Source organism: Humulus lupulus, chromosome X (genome assembly GCF_963169125.1).
Source record: "Humulus lupulus chromosome X, drHumLupu1.1, whole genome shotgun sequence".
NCBI lineage: Eukaryota > Viridiplantae > Streptophyta > Magnoliopsida > Rosales > Cannabaceae > Humulus > Humulus lupulus.
In genome coordinates, this window is record NC_084802.1 from 27,081,010 (window position 1) to 27,091,398 (window position 10,389).

The 10,389-nt window shown below is 31.0% G+C and overlaps 1 protein-coding gene across 1 annotated transcript; it reads left to right on the forward strand.

The window, feature by feature from the left end:
* The first annotated feature begins 248 nt into the window (after window positions 1–248).
* On the forward strand, window positions 249–8,897 carry LOC133805971 (aminodeoxychorismate synthase, chloroplastic). The gene is made up of 14 exons (XM_062244115.1): window positions 249–447; window positions 688–1,000; window positions 1,094–1,225; window positions 1,494–1,561; window positions 1,934–1,998; window positions 2,170–2,236; window positions 2,808–3,050; window positions 3,131–3,257; window positions 5,176–5,504; window positions 6,069–6,148; window positions 6,258–6,360; window positions 6,501–6,583; window positions 7,276–7,890; window positions 8,062–8,897. The coding sequence occupies exons 2-14, from the start codon at window positions 700–702 to the stop codon at window positions 8,540–8,542; spliced, it is 2,694 nt and encodes an 897-aa protein (XP_062100099.1). The 5' UTR covers window positions 249–447; window positions 688–699; the 3' UTR covers window positions 8,543–8,897.
* Window positions 8,898–10,389: the final 1,492 nt, after the last annotated feature.

A 10,389-nucleotide genomic window follows, 5' to 3' on the forward strand; every position in this document is an offset into this window, starting at 1 on the left:
TTGATTAACATAGGTGAACTTTTTTATCTAAATTTTCGAGAAGAGCCTTGCATCCCTTTCGCAAGAGAGTTTTTTACTCCTCCATTCTGTACATTTTATATAAAACATTGTAAATAATAACAAAGTTATTCAAAAGGTCAAAAATAAAAAGTGAAAGTACTACCGTGCAGTTTTTTTTATTTTGTTTGATAAAGTGCCTATTTTCTTTTCATTTCCCAAAAAGTAGTAAACGACACTCATCATTGTCCCAAACCAGTCGCAACCACTCAAAAAATAAAGAAGTAAAAAATAATGTTATGGATCTAAACCCCGATCTGGTCTGAAACTGAGTCTCTGCCTTTTGCCAACCGCTGACTGGCTCCCATTCCCAGGCACAGAGCTACACGGCTGTGACGCCTTCCTCCTCCGCCGCCCCAAGGTCTCTCCGCCGCCTATCAACGCTTCCAGGTTCTGACCTCTTACTATCTCTTTCCATGTTCGAAATGGCTCATCTCTTTACAAAGTTTTCATTGTGAACTTGGTTTCGAATTTCTCGTTTTCATTTATACAAACACATGCACTACATGGCTATACACCTTTACAGTCGACTCATGTACTAAATACAGAGCTTCAAACCACTTCGTATGGCTGCTTATAAGTTATGATAGCCACATATTGTTGATTGCCTGTCTGTGTTTTTGTGTATAGAGAGCGAGAAAGATGAGTTTTACCGTACCTGCTCCGTCGTTTGAGGGTTTGCGATGTACAGACATCAGTCTAATGGTTTCCAAACCTTGTATGAGGATTGATAATGGCACCTTGTCTAATCACGAGGCCAGAAAGGTGGTGGTGATGTCAAGCAATTTAATTCCTAAGAGAAACTTACAACAAGGTTCTTTTGTTAGAAAGAAAAAGTTGGATGAACCTGGTCAGAAGTTGAAGTTTGTTAGAACATTGTTGATTGACAACTATGATAGCTATACATATAATATTTACCAGGAGTTGTCCGTGGTTAATGGGGGTAAGCTTTTTGTTCTTATCAAAGGGTGTTCTTCAAATCTTTATGTAACATTGTTTTTATATCTTTATTTACTTTTGACTTGTAATCGAACAGTGCCCCCGGTGGTTGTGCGAAATGATGAATGGACTCTAAAAGATCTGTACCATTACTTGTACGAAGAAAGGACATTTGATAATGTTGTTATTTCGCCTGGGCCGGGTTCTCCGGCATGTTCATCTGATATAGGTTGAAATGATTTCTGAATTTTGTAATGGTGGTTGGAATTGTTGTTTCGGTAGTTTTCAATATCAGACACTTCGCAACATAATAATATGTACCTGGATATCTTATATTACAGCTTAGGGGAACTTCTCTTTCACTCAATCTTCTCTTTGTTGAGTTTGTCACACCTTTTCTTAGTCTTTGCTAGTAGGATTCTGTTTGTTGTTCTTGAGTTGGTTGTGCTCTAATATTTTCTATTTTATATATAACGTTTACTTTTATGATATTTCAGGAATATGCCTTCAGCTGTTGCTTGAGTGCTGGGATATCCCTATTTTAGGTGTTTGTCTTGGACATCAGGCAAGTTTCACTTTCCATCTTTACAATTGTATATCTTACATAATTGAGTATTGCTAAACACCACCTAACATACCACTAGCTATTGGTGTAATTTAATATCGGGTCCCATATTTTAATTTGAAAGATTATATGTGGGACTCCATACTAAATTGCACTAATCATTGTGAAGTGGTGTTGGACACCATGGGTGTCCAATAGCAATGCTCTATATAATTAGTCTTTTTTTTTTCTTCATGAATATCATTCACAGGAAGATATGCTAATAAGGAAATTTGAACTATCATTCATGCATGTAAACTCAACATGATATTTACACTCATAATTACCAAGTCTAACATATGATATGATTATTATTTCCTCGTGGATCAACAGGCCTTAGGTTTGGTTCATGGTGCTAAAGTTGTGCATGCTCCTGAACCCATCCATGGACGCTTAAGGTAAACTAAATTTAATTGAATGGATTTTTGGATTTGTTTGCTCTGAAGTTATAATCATCATTGGTTGGGAACGTGTTTTTGTATTGAATCTTTGTCATGGTGACATTTTGTGTTTCCTTAGATAGCAGGGCACAGTTTTTGTCTTTAATGTTATCAAGTCTTTTTTATCAGTGAAATTGAACATAATGGGTGCAGACTGTTTCATGACATTCCTTCTGGCCAAAATTCAGGATTTAAGGTGAGTCATAATCTTTTTTATTGATATGATGCAGTTGCTAGCCTCAAGTGGCAGTAATTTGAAGAGTTTATGTTTCTCAAAATTTAAGTTTGTGTTTAACTACTATTTTCCGTGTAAGTTAGTTGTCCAGGGAAAGCTATTCTGTAGGTGTTAATTTTACAAAATTTACATTTTGGGGGCTCCCCCATCACAGGAGGAGCATCTTTTGAAATTTCAGCTGTTCAGAAATATTTCTTTTGTTATTGCTCTACTCATCTAACAATTTTCTTCTTTAACATGACAAAGATTTAGGATAATAAAATGTAAATATCAACAGCTTCTGGTTTACTTGCAAATTGCACTCAGATCCTTGGCCAGTTGCGATTGTATGTTGAAATTGACAGAAGTTAAATACTATATTCTGATATGACTAAAGTTGAACCTTTTCTAAGTTTGACTTTTTATTATTTTTATACTTTAGTTTTGATTGTGTGTTTTGAAAATTGATTAATTGCAAATAACTTAAAATGGTATGAATCCTCTAATTGAGTCAGGTGTGATCTGACTGCCGTTTTCTTTAATCACTTTGCAGGTGGTTCGATATCATTCTCTTATTATTGATGCTGACTCACTGCCAAATGAACTCATTCCTATTGCATGGACAACTTCCGCTGATGCACTTTCTCTTCTAGGGACACATAAGCTTGATATTATTCCCGACACTTCTAAAGATCTTTATCCATCAAGAAGTCAATTTAGCTTGTCTGATGGAGTAGGAGGAGGAAAGGTTCTCATGGGCATCAGGCATTCTACTATGCCTCATTATGGTTTGCAGGTGTGCTGCATGACATTTCCGTTTAATTTTATGGCTCTGTTCTTTTTATGTAGGATACTGACTTTATATTTGGCCCTCAGTTTCACCCAGAAAGTGTTGCAACATGTTATGGGAGGCAGATTTTCAAGAATTTTAGAAAGATTACAGAGAATTATTGGCAGATATTGAAGCCTTCATTTGCCAACCAAAGGGGTTTTGAGTATGCTGGTAAACTGAACTCTTTTAAAAGATTTATCTTCTTTTAATATTCGTTTATTGGCTGTTGTTAAATAGTTATTCAGATTAAGAAACTACTTAACATACGTGAAAGGTATGTGCAACCTTCACTTTAGAATCTGAAGCTAGATTGTTAGGAACCAAGTAAATTCACACACAACTTACAGAACACTACCAGCACGCAACACATAAATGGTGGTATTCGAGAGCAACAACTAATCTGTATTCATACAATTTATACCCCTTTCAAACTCTCCTACACTGTTTAAATTTATTCCATGCATCCGGAAAATCTTTTACACTTTCCCAACACCGCCTACATTGTTTTAATACAAAATACTTAGAAATTCTTTCACACTCCCCAATGCTTAATTTGTTTTTATTTCACCCTTCATTGGGTGCCTAACGCAGATCTCCAGCATCATATATGGGGTTTTCATGTTCTATTGAATAAGTTACCCCATACTTTTCGTAATGAAATTAAGTGGCTTTTAGTTTAATTGTTCATATATAGATACAAGCAACGTGCATTTATTTATAAAATTTATTAATTATTTTTATTAAATTTATATTAATGTAATATAAATGTTGAAATAAATATCCTATTTTAATTAAATAATTTATTTATTTTTGTTTAAGTTTATATTTGTTCTAGTTTTTGAATTTGGGGGTGACAACAAGAGATTATATATTTAATGTAATATTAAATATTATACGTGGATTTTAAATTTAAGTTTTTTACTAGTTTTTTTTAAAAAAAAAAAAATTGTTATTAATTCAGAGTAAATTATATTATATGTTTAATATGACATTATTATAATAAGTAAGTTTAAGTTTAATTAAATTTTATTTAAGTTATAAAACATATGATTTTATTATTTTTAAATAATTATCATTGTAAGATATCTCAAAAATATCATATTTTAATTATTTATTTATTTATTATTTTTAAATTATTATTATTGTAAAATATCTTATTTTAATTTGTTTAATTATTTATTATTTTTAATAATTATTATTGTAAAATATCTCAAAAATATCATATTTTATTTTTTTTAATTATTTATTTTATTTTATTTAAGTATTTACAAACTACCGTTAAATATAAGAATATTCTGTTAAATATAAAAATATTCCGTTAAAGTTAACATTAAACAAATAAAAAACAGTTAAAACAAAAAATTTCCGTTAACATTATAAGTGTAGATAACAGAAATTTTTGGTTTTGACGGTTTTTTATTTTTTTAATGTTAACTTTAACAGAATATTATTATATTTAACAGAATATTCTTATATTTAACAGTAGTTTGTAAATACTTAAACTTAAATAAAAAAATTAAAATAAGATATTTTATAATGATAATTATTTAAAAATAATAAATAATTTAACAAATTAAAATAAGATATTTTACAATGATGATTATTTAAAAATAATAAAATCATACGCTTTATAACTTAAATAAAATTTAATTAAAGAATAATGTCATATTAAACATATAATATAATCTACTGTCAATTAGCAACAAATTACTTTTAAAAAAAATTAGCAAGAAACTTAAATTTAAAATCGGAGTGTAATATTTAATATTACATTAAACATATAATATATAATATCTTGTCATCATTCTCATATTCAAAAACTAGGGCAAACATAAACTTAAACAAAACTAAATAAATTATTTGATTCAAATAGGATATTTATTTGAAATTTATATGACATTACTATAAATTTAATAAAAATAATTAATAAATTCTATAAATAAAAATAAGCAAACGTGCATAATCCACGTTGCTTGTATCTAGTATTTATATATATATATATATATATATAAATTCTTTTCCTTTGATTTGGCATTTCTTTATAGGAACTCCTACATGTAATATTTTCTGAGTAGTAAACCTTTTTTAGCACACATGCAGGTGCCAAATGCCAATCTACTAATGAAAGACGTTTCCGGGAGCTTACAGTTAGTACACAAGGGAGATGATCAGCTCTCCAAAGAAGCTTCTAAAAATGGTCAATTAGTGCATGATGCTGTAAATGAGAGCTCTTTGGGCATGTCTAATACGTCAGATATTTCACATCCAAACATTGGTACCAAATACCTGAAGTTGAAGTGGAAGAAATTTGATCAGTTGGCCGGTAAAGTTGGTGGAGCAAGAAACATATTTTATTCATTGTTTGGACATCATAAAGCTGAGAACACCTTTTGGCTGGATAGTTCCTCAACAGAAAAGGTTTACTGCTTTATCAATGACTTCTCATTCTAATGAACGTTTAAGTCATATGTATGTTTTTATATGTCCATGTGCATTGCATTTTAAACTTTTGATCTCTTTTTCAATAAGTTAAATTAAGTTAAGAAACAAAGATTTTGTTAAAAGCAGAATGAAATCACAGCTGTTTGTAAATTTTCCTTGCTCTTAAGTTGGGGGCTTCAATCATAACAGGATATTTTATCTATTATTTTTCATTTTGTCCGATTAAATGGAATTTGCGTAGTCAAATATAGTACTGCGAAGGTAGAATGGTCAAGCTAGAATTTTGGTGCAATATCTTGTTTATGAGAAGTTAATTTGTAAATGTAATAAAGCATTCAAAATAACATTGGATTTTCGCATTTAAATTGCATAAGTTTTGAGATATGTTTTGTTAAAAACTTTGAAATGTAGTGGGTCAAATAGTTTTTATTTATTTATAATTATTATTGTAACTTCTAGGATTCTTTTTTATATAACTCACGTAGTCATTTTTCCATTTGAAAGTGAAAAATCCATTGAATATGGTCTGTTAATGTTCAGGAAAGAGCACGCTTCTCATTTATGGGAGGTAAATGTGGATCGCTTTGGAAGCATGTCACGTATAGATTAACTGATGAAAGGTTAACTTGTCATTCAGATCATTTCTGTTTTTCTCTTTCTTTATTTCCTTCATCCAAGTATTGGTGTTGTGTTTAATGAAATTTTTCATGATTCTATATCATTTTTCAGTGATTTAGCTCTGAAAGGTGGAGGTTATGTGACAATTGAAGATGCTCAGGGTTCTACCACGAAAACATTTTTGGAAGAAGGTTTTCTTGATTTCTTAAAGAGGGTATTTTATGAATATTTTCTCTCATCTCTATTATTTGTTCACGCCATCATAAGTTTTAAACAGTATGAATTACTAAATTTCTATCTCTGTAGGATCTAATAAGTATATATATATATATATATTTTTTATTTTTGTTCTAGGAACTCCTGTTATTTCGTTATGATAATAAAGATTATGAAGGACTGCCGTTTGACTTTCTTGGTGGATATATTGGTTACATCGGGTATGCAGTTAAGTCTTTTAGTTGCAATTATTGAACTATAACCTATTATCTTCCTTGTATCACTATCATGAACTATGATCATTGGTTCTGAGCTTTTTTTTGTTACAAACCTTTTTCCTTTTTCTCGTTTGGAGCTGCATAGTTGATCGGGAAGTCTGATCCCCTGTTTCTTTTCTCCCTTCTCTTAAATTTCTGTCAATTTGTCGAATGATGTTTCAGCCATATAAGTATTTCCATGTGTCACCTACTCTACACCTGTTCAAGCAAGGAAAATCTGTTTCTTAGCTGTTAACGGAGAAACTTCAATGTTACATTGACTAGCTTATATTTGTTGCTTGTTGGAAAGCAACATGCCTTTGTTTTTAAATTTTTTTTCTGGAATTGAATCCATTAGCTTCATCTTCTTCATTGCCACTGAAATGCCGATTCTCTTTTTAGCTCATTAACCAAAAAAAGTCGTGAACAGATAATTTTTAGACTTAAAATAGTGGAACCTGCAACACTCATCAGTTTCTTATATTTTAAAATAGTTGTCCTGCTGAAACTTAGTCGGAGGTATGAAACTCTGGAAAATTGTGAGGTAGGTCCTCACGAGGAATTGAACCCCAACCTCATGAACAAACCATGGGTTTGTAAAACTCGTCATATATCTTATGTTATTCTTAAACTTTGTTGGTTTTCTTATAATGCAGCTATAACCTTAAAGTTGAATGTGGTGCGGTCTCAAATCGCCACAAATCCAGAACTCCAGATGCTTGTTTTTTCTTTGCAGATAATCTCCTGGCTATTGATCACTGCAATGGTGATGTTTACATAATGTCTCTACATGAAGGAGGCACAGCTTCATCATGGTTGGAGGATACAGAACAGAAGCTTCTCTCCATAAAAGTATCTGTTAAAAGAGACGCAATGGAAAAGACTTTAAAAGCTCTGAGATCAGTTTCATCTGAAGCAGGTTTTCTTTGTGATAAATCCCGAGAGGACTATGTGAAAGATATTGAGAAGTGTATGGAATACATAAGAAATGGAGAAAGCTATGAATTGTGCCTAACAAATCAACTCAGAAAGAAAATTGGAGACATTGACGCATTAGGACTTTACCTTCACCTCAGAGAGAAAAATCCAGCACCATATGCTGCCTGGCTTAATTTTTCAAAGGAAAACCTATCCATTTGCTGTTCTTCGCCGGAGAGGTTCCTACGATTGGATAAGAATGGAATATTGGAAGCAAAGCCCATTAAGGGTACCATAGCTCGTGGCACAACACAGGAAGAAGATGAACGCCTGAAACTGCAGTTGCAATACAGGTAACACGAAAACCAAGTTTATTTAGCTTGTACGTATTTCTACATTGCTTGCATAAGAGGAAATACTGATGCTGATAGTAATTACTCTACTTATTAAGTTCCCTATGTAGAAGAAAAACTAAGGCCTTCTCTTTTATTGCTACCTTTTTTCACCTCACTTTCTGTCAACAGTGAAAAGGATCAGGCGGAAAACTTGATGATTGTTGATCTTCTAAGAAACGACCTTGGACGAGTCTGCGATCCTGGTTCTGTTTATGTGCCTCATCTCATGGAAGTGGAATCATACTCGACTGTCCATACCATGGTGAGCACTATCCGAGGGAAGAAGCGAGCAGATGTAACTGCAGTTGATTGTGTGAGAGCAGCATTTCCAGGTGGTTCAATGACAGGTGCGCCAAAGTTTAGATCAATGGAGCTTCTAGATTCCATTGAAAGTAGCTCCCGAGGAATCTACTCGGGCTCTATTGGATTTTTTTCATATAATCAGACATTTGATCTGAACATTGTCATTAGAACCATTGTTTTACACGAGAATGAAGCTTCCATGGGAGCAGGAGGGGCTATTGTGGCTCTGTCAAATTCTGAGGACGAATATGAAGAGATGATCTTGAAAACACGAGCCCCCACAAAAGCTGTCATGGAATTTCTCTAGGAGATTAGAAAGAATAGGTCACTAATATTATCATTTATTTTACAGTTGTGAAATTCACATATACCATACCTGTATAGAATTAGCAGGCCACGGTGATATAGTTGGCTCAGTTCTTTATTTCATGATTTGTTTTCTCAAAACAAATAAAAGGGTAATTTTTTCTGTTATCACCATAAGATTACTGAAGTTTGATTTTGGATTTTGAATCTTCTGCCAAATTATATTTCTGCCCGTGATTATAATATGGTTTAGTTTCTAAACTTTTGTATAAGTAATATTAGGATTCTACCTATTGGTTACATATTTATAATATTATAAGTGACATATGTGGCATAGAATTTTTTTTTCTTCTCTATTGTTGTTGGTAGTTATTTTTTTTTTCCTTTAATTTAATTGTTGTTTTTATGTTTATGGTAATTTTGTTTATTTCATTTTTCATTTGTTATGGATTTCATTAAATTGATACATTTTAGAAGTAGCTTTCTTTTTGCTTTTTGTTTAAAAGTCAATGTTGTTCATGCAAGACTAAGTGCACAATCCTAATGAATGCCTAAATTGAATAGGATTGCACAATAAAATATTAAGGGCCAAGCAATTTGTGTTTACATCCAACTATTAACTTTCTCGCTTTGTTTGCGTTCTCTATTTTTACTGCAAAATATAAATGAAATAGAGTTAGTAAAATTGATCTTCTGAACTCTATACTTTTTCTTTAGATGGCCAGCATTTATTGACATTGAATCCAATTGTTCTTACATACTATCTTCTATTGGTTTGAATTATATTTTCTATTTGTTTCTTCCAAATTATGAAAGTTTATTCTTACTATTATTAGCTTCCAATATACTATCCTAATCTTTGAACTTTAGATGACTATCTTTATTTTCAATTTTCTAACGATAGTTTCAATTTCATTTAATTTTAAAACGTCAATTCTTATTAATTTATTGATTTCTTTCTTCAACTTCCTTAGGTCATCTCCAATCGGATTGCATATCACTATTTTAGTGTTGTTTTCACACCAAATCAATTCCAACCAAACTGCATATTCCTCATTGTTTTGGTATGGTGGGACACTATAGCAACAACAAAAATATTTTTTTGGTGTTTTTTAACTTTTAATATTAATATATTTACATATGCATAATAATAATTATGACTTAATAAAATAATATAATAATAAAGAATATACTCTTTTGTGTAACTTTTAGATGATGTTTGGTTGGAGTTAATGAAATAGAATAGAATGAAAATGAATCAATTTTTATTCCATTACTTTATTTGGTTTCCTTTTAGAGTATTGGAATGATTTTTCCACCAGTAATAGAATAAAATAGAATAGAAATAAATCAAATTTCACTATTTAGCTTTTGTAGTTGAAGTTGCCATTGAAAAGCTTTGTTTTTGCGTAAATAATAAGACTAAAATATAAATAACCATACCATACCCTACTCCAAAGTTATTGTACTCCAAAACTAGTTAACTCAGTGCTGTGATAACTTGATATATTGTACTCCAAAGTTATTGGGTTGTATTTTTTTTATTATTACTATGCAAAAATCATATATATATTAAAAAAAAACATATTTAGCAAAATAAAAGGAAGCACAAATGTTGAGAGTGAATTAGAGTCTCTTAGTTAAAGACAAATTTGTTATTTTCTCTTATGTATATTTTAGTTTTATAGTTTACAAACCTGTTATTTAGTTATTTGATGACATATTTAGTTTCTTTACTTTGACAATGTTTTTCTATGTTATCAACATTACCTTTTTCAATGTGTCTGTTTCATTTATGATCTTTCTTGGTTGAAGTTCAATTGAAAAATAATAATAATAAAAATAATG

Excerpts from the sequence above, each read along its gene's own strand:
- LOC133805971 (XM_062244115.1), top strand. The coding sequence starts at position 700 with ATGAGTTTTACCGTACCTGCTCCGTCGTTTGAGGGTTTGCGATGTACA. Across the intron at positions 1,001-1,093 it reads GTTGTCCGTGGTTAATGGGG|TGCCCCCGGTGGTTGTGCGA; the intron begins GTAAGCTTTTTG and ends GTAATCGAACAG. Across the intron at positions 3,258-5,175 it reads AAGGGGTTTTGAGTATGCTG|CACACATGCAGGTGCCAAAT; the intron begins GTAAACTGAACT and ends AACCTTTTTTAG.